Here is a 22,593-nt window from a genome sequence, read left to right as displayed (position 1 = left end):
TAATTACACTGTTCTGTCATAAATGCAGAAACCAAGGGCTTCATTTTACAGAGTCATCAGCGTCAGAGCTTGAGGCTACACATTTTAGCTTACACAAAATTACTTTTAAATAACAAAATAACTGAAATATAGATTTAACCAACTGTGTGTTGATGAAAATTTCTATATGTGATCATTTCAGCGCCTGTTTTGCTGAATGAACACTTATGAAAATAAGCATGGTTTTGTTATAGTAAAAGTTTTTTGGGGGGGCGTATTTATTGCCATTTGTAAAAGCACATTTTTAGTACAAATACCATGGTTAAACTGAGGTAAGTGAATCAAAACCATGGTTAATTTGTGGTTACCATGGTTTAATAATTATTATTATTATTTTTTTTTAGTTAGTTTGTTTGTTTGTTTATTTCACTTTTTGAAAGCACACATCAATACAACAGCTGCTGCCCAAAGTGCTGTACAAAAAAAGTAGGAAAAAACAAAACAAAAAACAACAACATACAACGATAAATTCAGAGTAAAAACAAAAAGTTCAGTGACACTCTTCAATGCCCATTTGAATTAAAAGAAATGCTCTAACATGCAGAGATAAACAATTCCACAGTCTAGGTGCAACTACCGAAAAAGCCCGGTCACCCCTAAGTTTTAATCTAGATCCAGGAACAATTAGAAGCAGCTGATCAGAGGACCTAAGGGATCTAGGCATGTGTCGTTGTAGAAGGTCTGTGAGGTAAGGCGGTGCCAAACCATTTAATGATTTAAAAACAAACGTTAAAAGCTTAAATTCTATTTGGAAACGTACTGGCAACCACTGTAGAGAAAATAAGATTGGAGTGATGTGTTCTCATTTTCGAGTGCCTGTTAGCATCCTAGCTGCTGCATTTTGAACTGCCTGCAGACGCAACAACGCTTTCTGGCTGACTCCTATGTACAGAGAATTACAATATTCAAGCCTTGAAAAAAATAAAGGCATGGATGACTTTCTCAAGATCTTTAAAAGAGAGAAATATCTTAACTTTAGCCAGAAGTCTCAAGTGAAAAAAAGCTGGATTTAACGACAGCATTTATTTGCTTATCAAATTTAAAAGTTTTATCAAATAAAATACCCAGATTTTTCACCACCATCTTATTATACGAGACCAGAGGGCCAAGATTAACAGTCTCACTCTGCCCAAAAATAATAATCTCTGTTTTATTTTCATTAAGTTTTAAGAAATCTAAGGACATCCAGGCTTTTATATCATTTAAACATTCTAAAATAGGAGTAAGAGCATTCTTATTTTTCTGTTTTAATGGTGAATAGATCTGCGTATCGTCTGTATAACAGTGAAATGAAACATTATTCTTCTTAAAAATGGACCCCAAAGGGAGCATATATAAAGAGAAAAGTAGCAGGGCAAGAATAGACCCTTGCGGGACACCACAGGTGAGAGGAGCTGAGGTCGATAAAAATTCCCCAACATAAGCTTCTATTTGATAAATATATCTGGAGCAGTGGGAAGCCATTTGCTCCAGCATACATTACTAACTTCTAGTGGAGAAACAAATGAGGGAGTGAGAGGTTAACATTTCCAAAAAATAAAAAATTACATTACAATGTAAATTTCAAAACTGTTTTCTATTTTAATGCATTTAAAGAAATTAACAATGTAATCGTGATGGCAATACTAAATTTTCAGCATTCATTATATTCACACAGTCCTTCAGAAATGTTTGTTGTTTCTTTATTTATTGGGGTGAAATACATAAATGAAAATGAAATACCACAGATTAATATTTACTGGGTAATACACGATTTGATTGGTCAGTGGTTTTCCCCAATAGGCAGTATATTAAAAAATAATGGATTGTCAAGGCCTGGAATACTGATTTAGGAATTTACACTTGATTTAAAAAAAAAAAGTACAACAAATACTCCCTGTCTTCAACCACTAATTGTGATAACTAGGATCATGTATAGGTTTTTGACATTTGACAGTTGTGTTGTGTGTGCAGATACTAGCCCTCCTGTACAGGGCCACCCTTCCATGCCTCACAACTCAAACACTTAAGACTTAAATAGTAACATTTCTAAAGATTGGTTTAATACTTTTTTATTTTTTTCACTAATAATATAAATAAGTTGTCTCCTAATAAGTTTCACACTACAGAATGGGCCTTAAGGGACAGCTGTCACCATATAAACTCACTCACATTATACTTTCAGGGTTTGCATTAACAAAAGTGGCATCAGGGGGAAAAAGGTTGTTTAACATCACTGGCAAACAAACTCCTTATTCTAAATTATTCTAAATGTTCTATTATTAGTTTTCCTTGTTCAACTCCTTATTCAAAATGATCTTTTATTGATTTTTAATGACCACTTTATTCCATTATTTAACTCCTTATTGCAAATCATCTACAATGATGCTTAAATCTGTTGCTATTTGTACATGTTCCCCCACCTGACCATACCAAAGGAGTTATAATACCATTTAATAAAACTACTTTAAAACTAAAGTTTCCCTAAGAACAAGCTGAAATTGAAGGGAGCATTAGATCTCCACCATTATTTATTTCACTGTTAATATTACAGAGACATTGTTTTTGATTCAGAACTCCAGGTATGTAAAGCTTGATGCATCACACCCAAAAGAATAAAGAATCTTACTCTGAAATACTTACATCAGAGTGATATTACAGTTTTTCATTTTAAATAAATTTGTTATCATGTAGTTTACACAGAGATGCAAGTGACCTGTTTTAAAGGTAACCAACTATATATACAATAGTAGTAATAATAATAATAATAATAATAGTAGTAGTTAATAGTAGTGCTCCTGTAGCTCAAGTGGTAGAGCATTGCGTTACAAAGCGCAAGGTTGGGGGTTCGATTCCCCGGGAACACATGATAGGTAAAAATTGATAGCCTGAATGCACTGTAAGTCGCTTTGGATAAAAGCGTCTGCTAAATGCATAAATTTAATTTAATTTAATATACAGTACGATACAGAGATTGTGATTTGCACACATAGTAATTGGTCTACAATTACTACAATTATTTTTATACACAGAAGTAGAAAATAATCTCACATGAGAGTTAATGCATTATTTTTCTTCTACCTTTTCATGACAGTTCCATTAATGTATTCAAAACGATTTTTAAGACATGGTTTTAATGCAAAACCAATACATTTCAAACATCCAGAAATTAAAAATGACATGTTATTAATTTTTATCTTTGCCTTTATAATATTATTATTATAATTATTAAATTGAAAATAATTAGCATAAGATAACAAATAAGAGACATGTAAGAGAGCATCATTCAAAAGTAACATACGTTACTGTAAACTTGCTTTGGATAAGGTACAGAATTCTGTCATCTGTTCTAAATTATATGGTATAAGAAAAATACAAATCCAAAAACAAAGTTTTTTTGCCCCTTACTGAAGACATGCAACTGAAAAATGTCTAAAATGACACCAAAAAGGGCTGTAAAACAGTGCTACATAGAAAAAAGGTATTCAAATATCAGTCGTACAGTATCCCTCATCTGTAACTGTGAAATCACCAGTCTGGAGCAATGTAGTTCAAGCACTTTAGCGCAACCTCAAAGCCTAGAAAACAAGCCTGCAAGCAGGACAAACAGAGAGAGTAACACTATTAAGAAAAGAACATTTCAAAACATATTAACACTCATTTTAGCATTCAGAATCTGTTGATAATCAAATGTAGAAGGGAAAATGTATCTTTGACCTATTAAAAAATGCTGTTGTAAGTTGTAAGTTGTGCTGTTGCAGTTGTAAGAAAATGTTTGTAAACAATTTAGATTTGCCAGTATTTCAGTGTCAATGTCACCTGTAAGTGTGAATCAGAACAGGGTACCTTGTTTTTCCTACCCTGGTCATCGTATAACAAGTTCTCTAACCAGCAGTTTATGGGGCCCATCAGACCTACACTGGAGCCTCTAAGCACTGTTAGTTTTTGCGTCTGTTGTTCTACAGTGTTGTGTCTGCATCGATCTGCAAGTACACAGCCAAAATGTGGTTTGCCAGTGCTGACTAAAGGTTTGCAAAATGTGTTTGAACTGGATTACAAATCTTACTGTTCTGAGTGTATGAGTGTATCTAAATGTAAATGTGTGGTGCATGAGTTTTTATATGCTGCTCTGTAGAGCTAAGATCTCCAAAAGGCCAGTCAAAAGTCTGACAGGGGCCTCAAAGCAGCATTGTTTATCTAAACTGCAAGAAGTTTGAGAATTAATCAAAATATAATATAAATAAAAGTATTTTTTATGTTGCTACATGACCATATGTTTGTGATCAAAGAGATCACAAAGAGATCATGGAGCCTTTGATTCTACTAATTCTATTAAATGCCAGCCTGGGCTGTCAAGCGATTAATTCTTTAAATCTAATTAATTACATGATATGCCGATTATTTTAATGATTCTAATTTATCATTCATCAGTTTTGGCTGAGAAATTGCCACCCCAAATTATTAAAGTCATTATTGAGTTAAATGAGAAAAGCATTGAATAGACATTACAAAAAGCAGCTTTAAAAATAAATACTATGATTGGGGAAAATTAGCACATTTGCTTGTGTGATATTACTAAACAATATCCTATCATATAAATACCAAAATACAAAAACACATACAGAGCTTTTTTTGCCCTCATATCTTGAATTTTAGGGGCGTATAACTGCATTTTCAAAGGCTACACCATGCAGTCTTTCATAGACCTGCATCATGTTCATGTATTATTAACTGCTCCAAATTAATGCATTAAATCGACAGTTCTAGTACCAGCCCATATAAATATCCAGTGAACATTTTTCACTGATTCAGCTGTAATTTTATGATAGTGTGGGCAAACCTTTGGTAAAAGAGCAGATATTCAATTAATCTATCAATTGAAAAGAAAGTAACGAATCAACATTTCTAAAAATAAATAAATAAATAAATAAATAAATTGTAAATACAGTGATAAACTGTCCCACATGAAAGACACTTGCACTGAAAATATAAACTGAAATGAGCTTATTCTTTTCAAAAAAAAAAAAAAACCTGTGAAAGTGACAAACTCTTAATAATAACTTCAGAAGTGGGAGGAAGGAAATTTCTGAAAACATGTGAAGGCAAAATATATAAATACTTTTATATGGCATATTTATATGGCAGATTTTGTTACTGTTATCAACTGCTGTGACCAAGATATATTTAGTCAAAAAGCCATAAAAACCTAAACGGCTCACCAAACCAATTTATACAACTTTACTAGAACTCTGTAATAAACATTTTTATGACAATAGGCAAATGAAGTGCTGATATTGAAAAATGTTTTGGAAGCACAAGTATGTTTTCTTACCGCATTAGCAGGAAATGCTCGTAACATGACTGCGCTCAAGCCTTTGTAGAGAGCATGGGCTCCTTCCTCCCGTAACAGTGTTTTTAACACATCTCTCAAACCCCGGTAACGCCCGTCTGTGGCTGCAGGACAGAAGACAGAGCATTGTCTGCATTTTCTGTTCTAATCACAGACTACTACAAATGCTACATGCTTTTGGTATTATTTGGTATTACCCTCTAAAATTGGCACGACTGGTAATTGTGAACAAAACATACTGTGAAAAAATGTTACAACATTTCACTGAAGTACTAAAATTTTTTAAATGTGATAAACATATTAAATAGAAATATATTTTCTTCAAAAAGTGTGTCACAATTACTGGCACCTCTAAAAATTCTTATGAATAAAATCCAACTGAAGTAAATTCCTCTTCATATAGTACCTTTTAAAGTTTACTTAAGTCAGTCACTTAAGTGGCACAGGGTTTTACATATGAGGTGATATAAAGGGCAAATTCCTATTCTCATGGGAAACACCCGAGAATACAGCAATGAGTGACAGAAGGTGTTGAGCTACACAAATAAAGAAAAGGCTATTCTTTCAGATAATGGTTGAAACGCTCATTTAAAAGTGATTGATCAATGAAAAAAATTCTCCATCACTTCAATCAGACACCACCATAACCATAAACTTGTTTGAGAAGGTTGCATAATTAGGCCTTTGATGTCATCATACAACAAAAGCACTAGCAGTTTGGCCAATAATTGTGGCACACATATATTTAAAAAAAATATGTGTTTTGTATTTTTGTATTTTTTTTTTAATTTAAAAAAGTGTATTTTAAATAAAAAACCAATAAGATAAACAGCAAAGATATTATTCCAAAGACTATTTGTTCATATTTACCAAGAGTGCATATATTAGTAAAGGACACGGAAAGACCCATTATCCATTATTGAGGAAGTACATTAAAATCAATGTTCAAACCACATTCTTGTAAATCCTATAAAGCTAATGTCTTATTCTTGTGTTTATGCCATGCCTGTAAATACAGAAAAGAAGGAATATCTACACTATACAGTGTGTTTGGCAGATATGATACCTACTCATATTTCTTTTTTTAATATACGATAACACTTTTTTAGTAACGCAATACTTAGATGAGAATTGCCCAGATAACATGCCACACACACATGATCTAGCATACTTTACTGAGACAGTGTACTATACAGCAGTGTGATCACCTGAATTGGCTCATTAAAATGCCCTTGGCTACCCTACTCTCCATCATCTGATAAAATACTGCTGCTATAACCTCCAGAAAGTGTATGCAGATGACTCATTTAAATAAAAATCTGCCTACATTTAAATATTTGTAAATTGGTAAACTAGTTTGCTGATGGTTAGTTTTTTTTTTTTTTTTTTTTGATAAATATAATCCAGGCTTTTGAAGTGAAATACCACAAAAGATGAGCAACTGTTAAGTAAATCTCCAGCGTAATTCACTGGCTCCCTTTTTATAGTTTTATTTGTGTCTCTAGGACTCAATGTCGAGCCATTTTATGGCATATGAGACATATAATACAACAATAGCACATTCAGAAGTGAGTGTGGTGTACCTGTTTGGTAGTTTGACTTAAGCACATCTGCAGGCAGAGCAATCAGCCAGTTTAACATGCCAGCAATCCCTCCTGCAAGAAGAACTCTGGATGTGCTGAGGTGATGAACACTTGGAAAATGTGAAATGAACATTAGTTCTAAATCCTGATAGTGTTTATAGCTAGAATAACAAAGTAGTGACTCTCACCACTCTCCCTCAGGGGTCAGAAACTTTTTTAAGTATTCATAAGTTAGAAAGTATACACCATTTGAAGGCACATCTAAAAGAAAAAGAAAAAAAGATGCATCCATAAAGGCCACCTATTAATTTAGTTTACATGTTACATGTACATATGAATATATCATGTCACACATATGTCACAATATCTCCTATTTAAAATATCACACACATATACACACACACCTCTGATTAGAGTAAGAACAGCGCCCTTGTAGACACTGCGAATTCCCTGTTCCTTATAAAGTCTCAGTGCACAATCCACTGGTCCAGCGTACTTCAGCTGACTGGCCGAGGACTGGATCTAAAACACATATGCATATGTCAATAAACACAAATCATAACATTACAGGATTTTACATGATTAAAGGGGTCATAACCGGAGAAATCATAATTCCCTTGATCTTTTGACAAATAAGAGGTCATTGTACTATAAAAACATCCTGTAAGTTTCATTACTTTCTCATTAGTCTAAAAACAGCTTATATTGAAGCCAATCTGCCAAAACAACAGCTTGTGGAATGTTCTACTCTATGATGTAATAGTGTGAATAAGTACCACCTCCGCAGAAGATCAACACCTGCTTCTACATGCTGCTGTTTTTAGTGTGAATAAGACATGTAGTGTAAAATATGGACGTAGTGTCCGTGACTCACCCCATAGACTCCTCAATAGCGGTTTGAAGCTCAAAGTGTACATCAGCTGCCGTTGTTTAGCACCGCCAACCGAAATTCTACATCACTGCCTTTTAAGCCTGCCCACCGATTGTCAGCAGCGGCAATCCATCACTGCCTGTTTAGTGCAGAACCCAATATAATTTCAAACGGATGAGTTATAAAAAAATTCTACATCACTGCAAAATTGTTTAGACCCATTTTTTGAACCCACCGATGCTGTAAAGTTGGGCATGTAGTGTAAATAACTTTTGCAGAGAGTCGATGAAAACCCACGAGGGGCCGTTCTTCATACCTCGCCACCGATTCACACATGTAGTGTAAATAACCAGAGAGGCAAACCCAGGGGGCGTTTCTGTCCCTCCAGGATTTTGCGATCGCTGAATTTATCGCAAAATCAAGCAAACTCCGCAATTTTCACAAAAGTTCGCAATTTTTCGTAAATGCCGCAAATTTTCCAACTTCAAGTATAGGTCTCTTTAGGAAAGTAATGGGAGTTACCAGATCAGGGTGTTTTTAGACCATGATACCTGATTGGCTGACGTCATAGTGATGGTAGGTTTAGGGGTGGGGTTAGGTAAGGGGGATCATTTTGATTGCATGATTTAGAAACACCCAGCAGTTTGAAAACACCCACATGGTCATAAATGCCCACTTTTGCTCTGCAGAGACCTAAGTCTCCAGAACTTGGGCTTAGACGCGTCCCGTGACTTCATCACAATGCGCATTCAGTCAAAGAAAGGTTGTTTCTCAAGATCTACATTTGATAAACGAACCGAAAGCGGAACGAATCCGCTCTACTAGTTTGGGCTACACAGCACAAACCATTTGTCTGCTCGAGCCGGAGCCGTGGGCTGATCTCGACCACGCGACACTGATATACACAGCGCTGGGAGATACAATGTGAAGAAAGCAGTCGAATTCGCCACAGAATCAACAACATCTCTGTGAAATCTTGTGAGAAGCATTTAAATCCGGCGCAGAATTCTGTTGAAGCTACAGATATCAGAACAAACACCACTGATGTGGAAACCAGAAAAAACATTGTTCAATAATCACAAATCTCCACCACCGCTCACCGTGGATTTAACATAGTAAAACTACAGGAACAACTTGTGGAAAAAATGGTCTAATGTTTTTGAGTGTTTTTAAATGCTTCACACAACTTTTCCCAGCACTTCAAAGCTTTAAGAATTACCGAATTTGAAAGTTATTTTTAATGTCACGATATTTGTTCATCCTTCATAGGTTTCCCGCATGTATAAAACTAAAAGTTTCATAATGTAGGAAAGCAAACAATTATTTAAAAATAAAAATTAGATTAAATTACCACTAGTAGATGGCTGCAGAGAAGTACTTATAGGCCATTTCCACTCCCTAATATATATACATTTTTGTATTCATTCAATTATATTTAGACATTATGAATGACAGTAATAAAAGTACATTTTATCAGATGTAATTTATTTATTACATCTATAAGACTTCTGCTAAAGATCTGGGAAACATCTGCTGTTTACTCTGATAAACGTCTCAGAAGCAGTTTTACATGCATTCTAATAAATGTCAAAATTTGACATCTGACAGAAAACATCTTAGAGACGTATTGCAGATGAGCAAGTACTCCTCTTAAAAATACATCTTGCATATGTAAATGCAGACATCAAATAGACGTTGTACATGTGCGATTAGGATGAGTGCTTTACTGTCAGGTGCTGCAAATGCCGCAAATATCACCGCAAATTTTGAGAAAAGCTGCAGCCACAAAAATCAGAAAAATGTTCTGTGAAATACTGGAGGGACTGTCTAATCATGATAACTGATCTCTGGCTACTTTGGTTCTTCAAAATGATTTGTGGATTTGATTAAAATATCTGTATTAAGTTGTCTAAGATTACTACTCGTTCTTGTGTTCCCTGTAAAGGGCAGATTATTGATACTCGAAACCATGATTAGCAATGCAGCGATTGGCTGGCAGCAAGACAGCAACGTAATGACATCATATAATTAAAAAAAGACACCTGCAGAAAAACTTGACAAATTTCTGGATTAGCAATTCATGTAATTTTTGTCTTCAACGCATGTTATGTGACTTGTTATGTGACCGCATTTATTAAAGTTTCTTAAGGGTCAAGAATATGTTATCTGCATCTCCTGCGCTCCATCAAGCCACTCCCATAATATCTGTCACCACTTAAATTAATGCACAACTCTACATTATATACAATTATTATTATTCAGAATTATTCTCCCTGGATCAGATGCGGAAAAACACAGTTTTGCACTGCCTTCCTTCTGTTCCTAACATTAGGAAAGAGTGGACTTTATTTTTAATGATCCAGATTTTTCAAGATCCAGACCACGACAGTAAGAACTTGGCCCTTTGTTCACTTCATTTTACCACAGATTCATTTACAAACAAAGCACAGTTTGATGCGGTATTTTCAGAAAGATTGAAACTAAAAGACGATGCTGTGCCGACTGTATTGGATCCGACAGTAATGTCACAACACACAAGTGTAACTATTTTTATTATGTGATCACTATTGCTTTGTCTCTTATACATATCGTTTGATATGTATTGAGTATTTATGCATTTTTTACCTAAATCACAGCAGCATTCATCTATGAAGGATGCACGCTGTCAGTCTAACACAACTATTAACCAATCATAGCATTTGGCGTTTACTTCCAAGTCTACAATCCTCCAGGCCTATTCAAACAGAGCATTCTAACGTAGGGGTTAAAAACAGGACAGAAAATAGCCTGTTACTTCTAAATTATGATGTTGTTTTGTTTTGACTTCTTAGAGTGACAAATTAACTAAATTGACAGCATTCGGTTAAAGTTCTCTTCTCTCTGGCTGTAAAAAAGGTTTACAGTGAATGAACATCAAGGGAGCTAATAAAATGTTGTTTAAAATTTTGTTCTTTTGTTTGTTGTTGTTTTTTTTTTAATGTAAGTGTATATTTTTTATTCCTGAGTCTTTTATTACCATGCGAATGGTGTCTATGGACACAGGTGTATTTATGACAGTAGTGTGTTTGCCCTGCCTGTAGTAAACACTTGATTCTCTCGCCCGGGGCCACGATCACAGTGGTGAATACTCCTGCCAGCATTCCCGCCAAGTAGATCTGTGTGTTCCTGACAGAGGGTCAAATCAAGTCATAAAAAGGAGAAGCAGAAAAGAGAAGCATCATGTTGTCTATACAGCATTTATTCATATACAGTATATAAAACTAAAAACTATGTGAACAAGCTGCTAAATGCAGCAGCACATAAAGATAAAAATAGCCACTAGTTTTTATTAAGACTAGACACTTTTATCTCAAGACACACCTTAGAAATTGAAACTGTTAAGTGTGACATATATTCAGCACAGAGCTGACATCACAAACATCCCTTTTCTCTTATTGGCCCTCTCCTGTACTAACGTGATTGGTATGGTGGGGTCACTTTGCAGAAGTTCCTTTCCCAGCCCAAAGCCAAAGAAATTCAAAGCCATCATTGGGGTAACACCGGCTAGCGGGACACCCATCCCTTTATACAAGCCAAATATTCCCTGCAGACATTAAAACAGGGTAAAGGTGATTGGAAGTGGGGCAGAGAAAGAGAGTGTATGGTATCAAATCAGTGCTTCTCAACCACAGAGTTACATGCCTGTTGTGATAACTTTCACTTCTCATTTCTTTGTTGTTATGAGTTGTTATTACTGGAATAAATGTACTGATTATTTAAGCTGAAGACCTTAAATTTTGTTAAATTTGTATGATAAACAAATTTGGTACTGTGTCTGGTTCCAGGCTGATGTGAAATCTGAAACCTGACCAACATCCTGTGGCAAAACCAGCTGAGAGTCACTGAACAAAATCACCAAAACTGCTCAAACTTGTTATCAAATGTCAAGAAAATCAAGGTATCTGTCATGTAGTGGAGAAACTTTATATGTGCTATAACAACAGCATTTGCTTAATGAAAGCTATTACCTCTTTGGACACAGTCTTTCGTAAGCAGTCATATGTTCCTCTGTAGACAACACATTCCTGTGTTTGCAGACGGACCTGTGGAAACATGAAGATTCACATGGTATAACTCACAGCAATGACACATTGATCTTGGGAGTGTCTTAACAGTGTGAGATAAAGCATGGTCTTACAAATACTGATAAAGCATGTCAGAAGAAGCAGCCATTATCTGTGTCATTTGCTCCCTCTGTGTCTTTAGATAACATATCGCTATAGTCTCGAAAGGTCTCATTGCTGAAACTTTTGTGTGACTATATAACTTCATTTGTCTTCAAAACATTAACCATCCCAAAACTGCAAAGACGTCAATTATTGAAAGCTTTGTGAAACGATACACATTTTAAAGTCCATGATGTAAATATTTGACAGCTGAGGGAATTCTGTCACTTGAACCAGAACAGAATTAATGTTACACAATAATTATGATGTATTCAGATCTTGTAAGTATTTTTCTATTTACTTATTATAGTGACAAAAATAGTAATATTGTTTGTCTAGATGAATGTAAAACTTTGAAAGTATCACCTCAATACACACCTATTTAATCATGCTAAAGCAGATAAAAATAACTACAATGTTATTTGTCAATTTGTCAATTCATCCTTATTTTCATGACACTTATCATTCAGCTTTCTCCTCTTGGGTGAAGTTTTACCTTGATAGTGTCCAGCGGGTGTCCAGCGAATAATAGACAGACACCACCGACCCCTCCAGCCAAAAAGTTCTTCAGAGGAGAAACCCTTCTGTCTGACTCTACTGCATCCGTCATCATATCTGTGCTGACTGTTCAAGAAAACGTCGGAGCTGTTTGCGCGCTCTCTTTTACTATCATCTGCTTTGAATGGACTTTTACCACTATTTCCCAATAGTATCCAGCGACTTGCAGAAACTCATTCAATCCAGGTGCCTCCTCTAACGGGCATAGATGTGAATTGCATGATCGCATAATTCACGTTCATTCGCTATTGCTAATAAACGGTCTTGCTTTATATATATATATATATATATATATATATATATATATATATATATATATAAACAGTAAAATATAACAAAAAGCAACTGTGAAAATTTAGAACCCACTCCAAATCCCACTTCGAAATGTGTGTGTAGACCTTAAAAAATAAATAAATAAATGTGTTGTTGTTTTTTTTTACAATGATATATAAAAAAAAGATGACACAACATTAAAAGCAGAATGCCATAAATTTACAGTTTTCACATTAGATCCATGTATACGAGAAGTTGAGAATTCCATCGATATACTGTAATTGCACAGTCCCTATTTTAACAGCTTAAACAGAGGGTCCTGGCCTTCGAAATTAGACCACTGATCTATATACATGGGAATGTTCTGTAGATCAGTAAATGGCACACATCTTATTTGTGACCCTGCCTGGAGCACAAAACTAGTCGCACAGGTATATTTGTAGCAATATAGCCAAAAACATTGTATGGGTAAAAATGATCGATTTTGGGTTTATGCCAAACCTCCTTAGGATATTAAGTAAAGATCATATTCCATAAAGATATTTTGTAAATGTCCTAACGTAAATATATCAAAACGTAATTTTTTATTAGTAATATGCATTGCTAAGGACTTCACTTCGACAACTTTAAAGGCGATTTTCTCAATATTTAGATTTTTTTGCACCCTCAGATTCCAGATTATCAAACAGTTGTATCTCAAAAAATTGAACCTTATGACTGGTTTTGTTGTCCAAGCCAGGGTCACGTTTCTGAGCCCATGTTGTTGTGAAGAAAGGGAGTTGTCCAGCAGGGGGCGGTGTGATGATGCTCAGCTGTAGGCGGAGCGCCGTTCATCAGTAGTAGAAGAAATAACCGGGAAACTGCGCTCACATGCTTACAGAACGGTACATAGAGAATTAAACATCACTGACAGGTGAAAACCGTTTTAAACATCTCAACGTGCAGTGTTGTTCTTGTAATCTACATAATTTACTCAGATAAATCATTAGCAATAGCTTTCTTTAAATCTGCTAGACCTGATGTTAATGTCATATTGTGTCTTTCGTTCGTAACATCCGAAGTGACAGAGAAACAGTTAATTGATTCGTGTATTTTATGTATTCACATTTTTGTGTATTTTTTATGTATATAATTCTGAAGGATCGATCGCCATGTCCCAGAGGAAGAGAGCTGTTCCAGCTTCACAGAGCAAAACAAAGAGAGTAAGAAAAAACACATACAAACAAACGATTTACAAATGTACTTTAAAGGTATAAATGTTGAAACTATGTGATTTTAAAACTTTTTAAAGTGTACACTTTCACATTTGAACCGAAGTAGAATGGCAGTATATGATAATCTATGTAAAAAAAAAATAGAGTTAAGTGGAAACCAATATTTCAATTCAAGATGTTTTTTTAGTGTTGTTGATAATTTATTATAGTTTTTTTATTTAATTTATTTAGTATTTTTTATAAATATTATCAAAATAATCAAAGAAAAAGAAATGTTTGTTAATAAGTCATCAGACTTTAACAAAGATATTAACAGCACAGTGTTAGTGATATTGTGAATTTGTGTGTGTGTGTGTGTGTGTGTGTGTGTGTGTGTGTGTGTGTGTGGACTGCAGCGCTCTCAGGTATCTCTGGATGAGGATGACGAGGATGCTAATTTTAGCCAGATAACCTCATCACAGGTCCAGCGAGCCCGAGAGAACTTCACATCTGACCAGATCGACCGCAAGGTACCTGTCAGTCATTTGTGAGATTCAGTACGGTTGTCATAAACTCTGTGTGTGAAAGCATTGTCTGGTGATTACAGATCTGGGCTGGTGTGGCTCAACCTGCTGTAGTAGATGCACGGGGTACCTGAGTAGTTTAACAGAGTTTGAATAACACTGAACATACTAAATTCAAACATTTTAGTTGGTAAAATTGTTCATCACTGCTAATATAATTACCCAAACAAACAAACAATAAAAAGTTAGCCTTATGCTTATCTATACGCTAGTGTGTTGTGTTCCAGAAAAGAGACAGTTTACTCAGCCACAAACCATTCAAGATCTTTCTTCAGCTGATTTCTTTCTTCCAGGATTTTTCTCCTTTTAATGCAGTAATCGAGGCTCAGCGTAGACCATTTTTACATTTTAAAATAAAGTCATGTACAGTGCATCTTGGGGTTAGTACATTTTTATTTTTGGGAGGACTGTCTCTTTAAGAACACAAGCAAATTATAAACATTCTTGATGATGTAGTACCAAGCATACTAATAAATGGAGGGATGGGGGGCACTGGCCGCACTCCTGAGTGACTTTCACACTTTCTTAAGTCTCAGTAATTTTTGTCTTTTCTCTGTATGTACACTAGACACTTTTATAAACTCTCCCTGTTACAAAGACTCAATATGATAATTTATGTTTTACTTGTGCATTGCACTGCAAATCATCTTGCACTCTGTGCTGCTTCCCCTAAAATATCTTTTTTGCACATTTTCTTGTGCAGTATTTATGTAAAGTTCTTGTACAGTCTCAGATTATGTGAATGTATAGTCAACTATTTATATTTATAGTCAACTATTTATAGTGTATGTGTAGTCAGATGGTCAACTGTTTGTATAGGTTTATAATTGTTTTTCTTATACTTCTATTGTTTTATGTTTATATTTATGTTTAACCCTCATGTTGTGTTCTGGTAATTTTGACCCGGAGAGAATATTCTTTCTCCCGAAAATGTTACTTAATGTTATACAAATGGACTAAGATTTACTGACTTTGTTCACACAGGGTATAACTACTTCCACCGCAAAAATTGTTAATTTACGTAAAACGGTTTTTATTTGTTACACTTGTGGTGTTCCCGGTCAAAAATGACTGGCCTACAAAAATAGCTTATAAATCTCTTGTTATGCAATATTATCACCTAATATTGATATCAATCTTTTTGTCAACTTGTTTTCTTTCAATTAGGACTGGTTTTGTGTTTAGTTATGGAGCTAATTTTTTGTAGGCCTCATTAATCTAAGCTGACATACATCAGTTTTTTGTGAAAAAAAAAGTATTTTACACTAGCATGCTCTAATGTTTGACCAAGAAATTTGTTTTGAAAAGCTTTTATTTTGTGCACAATTGCTAAATTGCAAAATAATAATAATAATAATAAAAATAAAAAAAATTAAAAAATGTTGTGTTAAATGTCTGGAATGAATGGAATAGCTTATAAATCTCTTATGCTGCTATATTAACACTAAATATTGGTATCAATCTTTTTGTCTAATCTGCATTGACTGCACCTACTTCTTCTTCTTTGGTTGATTTTGCATTGGGTTTTTAACTGCTTTGTTCTGCTTTTATGCCAAGGTGGCAGAGGTGGTCCAGTTCATCTTAATTAAAGACCAAAAAAAAATACCGATTCGAAGAGCAGGTTTGTCTTCTGTGGTCAACGAATTACTCTTCATTAGATCCCTACTGCTTTATAGCTAAATAATGAATCATAATAGAAAATGATATTTATATTGTATAAATATATTTAATACATTGTATTTGTGTTCACTCTTTTTTGACTGATTTCTGCAGACATTGGCAAACATGTGATAAAGGAATACAAAGCCATCTATATCGAAATCATGAACAGAGTTTGCCGCAAATTTGATCAGGTACAACAGATGGAGCATACAGTGATCAAACAGCCTTTTATAGATGTGAATTTGAACAGAGGTGAACTTCTGTGTTTGATGCAGGTGTTTGGATTAAAACTGGTGGAGATTGACCCCAAAAATCACATTTATATCCTGATTAATAAGCTGGAGCCCATTCATGGAGAGCCAGTGAGCATGTAAGTAACACACAAGATCCGTGATCACGTCGTTTTTCAGTGTTAAGACTTCATGACTTCACTTTATTTTGTCCATTCTGGGTTTGTTTAACAATGATGTGCTGTTAAGTTGTTTTTTGTATTGTTTATGCCTGTTTTGTATGTATTACATGTGCATGTTCATTTTTGTTGCATGGGACAATCTTGAACGCATTCTTAACAGATCTGATCTCTTAAGCTGTCCGTTGCCATGAAATGGAGATAATATACAGACTACCTGACTAACTTTGGGCTGAAACATGAATCAGAAATAGTTTTTTGTGTGATTCACTCACACACATCTGCACTAGTTTTGCTGTCTTGGGTATATAGTGTTTCTTCTGTCCACACAGGCGTCCTGGAAACCCAAAGACAGGCCTGCTGTTTGTCATTTTGAGTGTCATCTTCATGAAGGGTGGTGTCATTAAAGAGAGTAAGTGAAGCGCCATTCACACAATCACAGTACACCACTGCTGATCAGTTTCTGTGGATGGTTTGTTAATGTGTTTTCCATAAATGCTGTAGATCTGGTGTGGAATACACTCAAGAAGCTGCGGGTGGATCCAGGGTTTGTGTACTAGATCCTTTTGAAAAACTTAATTTATGTTTTGTTGTTTTTTGGGGGGGGGGTTCACTTCTGATACCTCTGTCTTCTCACAGGGAAAAGCATGAGGAATTTGGTGATGTAAAAAAGGTGGTCACAGATGAATTTGTACGGCAGAAGTAAGTGAAAGTGTCTTTCAGAAACAAAATGATTGGCTTTCTATAACCAGTGTGGTTAAAGCACCTGCTGTTTTGACTAGGGATGCTCCGATCTGCCATTTTTTGCCCCCGATACCGATTCTGATACCTAGGGTTCGGTATTGGCCGATACAGATACCGATCCGATACCAGTGAAGTTTTTTTCCCCATTTAAATAAATGTAGAACTTATATATCCATGTGTGTGGAACTGATAATCATTCTTTCACAATCTATTAGATACAGACTACTTCATATAAAGAAAAATAAAATAAACAATAAATATGAAAAAATATAGGCCTATGCATATTCATAATCTACGACAAAAATTTTATCAAACTAGGTTAGTGGATAATTCGGCACCAAAAGTTATTCTAGAAAAATCAGTGCAAAATTTTAGAAATCCAAACTTTTAGTGAAAAAACTATTTTGTGGGGAACAAATAAAAGTGTTGCACTAAATATGTTACACATTGCTATTTGTATTATTATAAAATCCTTTCATTAAAAACATTCATGAATGTATTTATAAGTATATACTAAAAAAAGTAAAATGCATTTCTTTTAAATGAATAGCATATTTTTTTAATAAGGCAACAACATATGTTAGATATTATAGGACAAAACAAATGCAGTGCAGCACGAAGTGTTTACAATGCCCATCCGCTGTGCAGAATGATGGGCTTGAAGCAACACGATGTCACTGCTGACACCATGTTGCTTCAAGTGCATCATTCTGCACACCGAATACACACATTGTAAGCGATTTGTGTTAAAAAGTGCAAAGCACAAAGAGAAGAGAGATTGATGCATAGTTAATTATATATGTGCAACAGTTATTGAGCCTTTCTTTTAACAGTTTTAAATTTCAGTTACTGTGCACGTTAAAAACAATTTATAGTCTTGTCTACGCCTGTGTTTTGTTCTCGCAGACACCCGGTAGCAAGTAACAAAACAACATTAAACTCCGGCAAGAAGTTAAAGTCCTTTTTGCAAATTCATAGACATGTATTTACAAACCAAGTATAATAATGGGAACACAGAACGATCTCGGATAGAGCTTTACCAAGCCGACTGTGTAACCGAACGCGACCAGGATTTAATTAAAGTCTGAAAGGCTGACTGACAGACACAGCAGAGAAAAGAGTTTGTGTGAACTTTAATGTAAAAACTTAAATATTCGTAAGTAGCTCACATTAAGCCAGCAGTTCTCAATTCCACTCCTCGTGCCCCCCCCAGCTCTGCATATTTTTGCATGTCTCTCTTTGTTAACACACCTGATTCAGATAATCAGCTCATTAGAAGTGAGCTCCGTGCACGAACTGTGTTCCCATTGACATGCTCCGTATTCCCTGAGCAGGGATTCTGTTGAAGCTTACCTCACTTTGGAACATTCATTCACAGATTTGCACTGCGCAGCATCTTCACACATGGACAAGTGTGATATTATGATATAAGTCTGTAAATAAATACAATTTAAATTCATGTCTCGCACACTTCAATGCACTTTGAATGTAACGTATACGTTCTCTTCGAACTGGAATCATGGCGGAATATCCTGTGCTCTCCACTTCACAGGGCACTTACGTTCGAATAGAACAAACGTCTGAAGCGATAAGAGAAACATACAAAATGTGCAGAGCAGGAGGGCGTGAGGACTGGAATTGAGAACCACTGCATTAAGCTTTTGTATGGCTTCAGAAGTAACACAGAATAATTTGCACAATCCAAAAAAAAAAAAATCTCGGATTTGGATCGGCCCTCTCTGGTCGATACCCGATCCGAGAAAAATGGCAGTATCGGTTTGAATATCGGATTGGCGCATCCCTAGTTTTGACCCATGTCCTGACTTTGAATACTCACTAATGGGTTTGGATATGTTAGATTAGGCTGTAAGAACAAAGACTGATGTACTCTGAGGTTGTGGCTTTGAGTCCGGGCAGATTTTGGTGTGTTCAGAGCTGCTGTTCTTTAGACCATGGACAGGTGGTTTATATCACACCATAGACAATGAAGGGGTCTAGTGGAATGAAGACAGAAAGATTTATGTCCTTCATCAAATTACTCCTGACATAATTGTTGGACCACTGAACCTTTTTTTTTTTTTTTTTCATGTCGTTTTTCATATGTCTGATTTAGATATTTAGAGTATGTGAAGATCCCTCACACAGAGCCAGTGGAGTATGAGTTTCGCTGGGGTCTGCGGGCAGAGAAGGAGGTGTCCAAACTCAAGCTACTGAAGTTTGTTGGAGAGGTTTGGGCAGTTTTGTTTCTGTTACATTCACCAATACAGTTAACCAACCTTTCAGTTACAGTCATTACAAGTGTAATGAAACGTTCACTGATCAATCTTTGATTACAAATCCACACATCACACCCACCTTTGATTAATATACTAAGAACCAAGCTATTTTCTAGCTTGTTCTTACCTTTTGAAAGTCTGTAGACTCTCATTTTATGTGCAAAACAGAGATATCATGTTCATAATATAGCCACAAGTAGCAATTATCTGGGTCTAAACACAAACGACTCATGCAGACAATAGTTATTTAGCGCTCTTTTCAAATATAATATGAGTCTTTGTAAGGCTATGACTACATTCAGACTGAAGGAAAATGTGGCCCAAATCCAGTTTTTTTCATGACAGACAGACAGTGTGAACAGCACAAATCAAATGGAATCTGATCTTTTTGATTATGATTTTCCGTATGTGGTCCTAAATCTGATACAGATCTGATGTTTGGCAAATCAATGTCAGTCTGATCAGTCAGATAGGAATTCATTCAACTTTTATATTAATCTACATCAATTAACTGTTTATTATAGTTTATTATAGTGACCGCTCTATACAAGCTAAACTTCAGGGTTGGCACCATAAATATGTAAAAACTGTGCACATCACTTTTTAAAAAAAGTTTTCTCTGTTTACTTCAGCACATGTTGTCTTTGTTTATCATTCTTTTGCACATGCAGAGCAGTTCACAAAATTATTTTGACAGCGTAGTTTAAAATTGCTTTGTGCACAATTTGGTGAAGATTGGACAAACGACCCAAGAGGAGTTTGAAAAAGTAGGCCCTGCAATGACTTAAACATTATTTATTCATGAGTGTAATGCCTTTCAATTGAGCACATAAATTCCAAACCAATAAATAAAATCAAAGTTCTAGTAAGTAATAAGTGTTGGCATGTGTCTTTTCTTTCACAGCTTTTTGATCAGGATCCTCAGAGCTGGACACAGCAGTTCAGAGAGGCCAGTGCCACTGAGACCAGCAGCCAGAGATCATGAACACCTTGTGATGTGCATTTATTAGCCATATTTAAATAGACCCTCTTATTTAACCTGAGGTTGAAGAAAAACATGCTTTAATACGGCACATTTTTTTGGAGCTCTCTTGATTTTTCCCTGAAAAATTTTACACTTGTAAAATATTTTAATTACAATATTTCTTGTTTATAAATAAAGTTATTTTACAATTCTCTTGTTGGCAGTGTTCACAGTGTTATTTTACAGAAGTCGGTGTAGAGGTAATGTGGCCAAAAGTATGTGGACATCCTCTTATATTTAATAAGTTTGACTATTCCAGCCATTTCTGCATTAGAAACATCCTTGCATTAGCGTTACCTAGGGTTTATTTTATTTTTTTATTTTTTTTGTAATTTGATGCAAAGGTAACAATACAAAGTATAGTCTTATAAACGTACATGCTTTATATACCAAAATATATAAACTTTTGAGGATTTAAAACGCATCATTACAGTCTTATGAAAAGGAAACCATCCTAAACGATCAGGGGCGTAGCCATCATTTCTGAAGTGAGGGGGACAGAAATGTATATATATATATATATATATATATATATATATAAACATATATACAGTATAATATATATTATAAAACATTAACATTTCTGTAATCTGTATTCCAGTCAACAGTTTTTGAACAGTAGTTTTTTTATATATTTTATAAAGAAGTCTCTTCTGCTCACCAAGTCTGAATTTATTTGATCCCAAGTACAGCAAAAGTAGTAATGTTGTGAAATATTTTTACCATTTAAAATAAATGCTTTCTATTTGAATTACTTTTAAACTGTAATTTATTTCTGTGATGCACAGCTGAATTTTCAGCATCATTATTTCAGTCTTCAGTGCCACATCCTTCAAAAATCATTCTAATATTCTGATTTGCTGCTCAAGAAACCTTTTTTAAATTATTATTATTAGCAATATTTAAAACAGTTCAGTACATTTTTTTTCAGGATTCTTTGAATTAATAGAAAGATCCAAAGATCAGCATTTATGTAAAATAAAAAGCTTTTGTAGCATAATACACTATACCATTCAAAAGCTTAGAGTCAGTATATATATATATATATATATATATATATATATATATTTTGTGTGTAAATTATAGAAATTAATACTTTTATTTAGCAAGGATGCTTCAAATTGATCGAAAATGATAATGACTTATAAGTTTACAAAAGATTTCTATTTCAGATAAATGCTGGTCTGCTGAATGTTCTATTCATCAAAGAAACGTGAAAAAATTCTATTCAGATGTTTTCAACATCATCATAATAAATGTTTTTTGAGCATCAAATAAGAATATCAGCATGTTTTCTGAAGGATCGTGTGACTGGAGTAATGATGCTAAAGATGTATCTTTGAAATCACAATAAATTACATTTTAAAATAGTCCTATATTCAGATAGAAAACAGTTATTTTAAATACTAAAACATTTCAGAATTTTACTGTTTTGCTTTTCTTTGGATCAAATAAATGCAGCAGAAGAGACATAATTAAAAAACTATTTTAACTAAAACTAAAAACAAACTATTTTACTGTTCAAAAACTTTTGATTAGGCAACTTTTGTTTCTCTCATTTCTAGCTTTTAATTTGCTTAGAAATCAGATAACTGCTGGGCAATAATCAATAATAATGATTTGTTAATGTTTATATACTACAAACACTTTTTTTATCACATAATAAGGCAGAATAGTTTCTATACTGTAATAAAATGCTATGTCAGTTAGCACTGCATTGCTCATATGCTTTATTTATGACCTGGATATGACTTGAAAAACACAAATAAACCATATATTGTCGCAGTCGTATGTTTAATGTCTTCATGTTTCCAAACGTTTCTGTTTGTCTGGTATTGCTGTT

The 22,593-nt window shown here is 34.6% G+C and overlaps 2 protein-coding genes across 4 annotated transcripts; one reads left to right on the top strand and one right to left on the bottom strand.

Annotated features, from left to right (window-relative positions):
• Positions 1–188: 188 nt before the first annotated feature.
• si:dkey-150i13.2 (mitochondrial carnitine/acylcarnitine carrier protein) lies at positions 189–12,723 on the bottom strand. 3 transcript variants are annotated; one of them, XR_002017028.2, is made up of 10 exons: positions 12,524–12,723; positions 11,830–11,904; positions 11,278–11,405; positions 10,897–10,987; positions 7,356–7,473; positions 7,140–7,212; positions 6,952–7,061; positions 5,351–5,472; positions 3,865–4,001; positions 189–3,609 (listed from the first exon to the last, which is right to left on the bottom strand). XR_002017028.2 is itself a non-coding variant. In XM_042750957.1 (9 exons), exons 1-9 carry the CDS (start codon positions 12,638–12,640, stop codon positions 3,978–3,980), a joined length of 858 nt encoding a protein of 285 aa, XP_042606891.1. In that variant the 5' UTR covers positions 12,641–12,723; the 3' UTR covers positions 190–3,977. The 3 variants fall into 3 exon arrangements, 2 of the variants coding, with proteins under 2 accessions (XP_042606891.1, XP_018955959.1); XM_042750957.1 differs by having other exon boundaries at positions 190–4,001; XM_019100414.2 differs by lacking the exon at positions 3,865–4,001 and having other exon boundaries at positions 222–3,609; positions 12,524–12,722.
• Positions 12,724–13,622: 899 nt separating this feature from the next.
• LOC109085923 (non-structural maintenance of chromosomes element 3 homolog) lies at positions 13,623–20,903 on the top strand. The gene is made up of 11 exons (XM_019100412.2): positions 13,623–13,771; positions 13,999–14,060; positions 14,468–14,581; positions 16,193–16,256; positions 16,409–16,488; positions 16,573–16,667; positions 17,039–17,118; positions 17,211–17,253; positions 17,346–17,408; positions 19,564–19,678; positions 20,631–20,903. Exons 2-11 carry the CDS (start codon positions 14,010–14,012, stop codon positions 20,709–20,711), a joined length of 786 nt encoding a protein of 261 aa, XP_018955957.2. The 5' UTR covers positions 13,623–13,771; positions 13,999–14,009; the 3' UTR covers positions 20,712–20,903.
• Positions 20,904–22,593: the final 1,690 nt, after the last annotated feature.

Source organism: Cyprinus carpio, chromosome B23 (genome assembly GCF_018340385.1).
Source record: "Cyprinus carpio isolate SPL01 chromosome B23, ASM1834038v1, whole genome shotgun sequence".
NCBI classification, from domain to species: domain Eukaryota; kingdom Metazoa; phylum Chordata; class Actinopteri; order Cypriniformes; family Cyprinidae; genus Cyprinus; species Cyprinus carpio.
The sequence above is the reverse complement of the archived record's forward strand: the minus strand, read 5'-3'. Positions and strand labels throughout refer to the sequence as shown.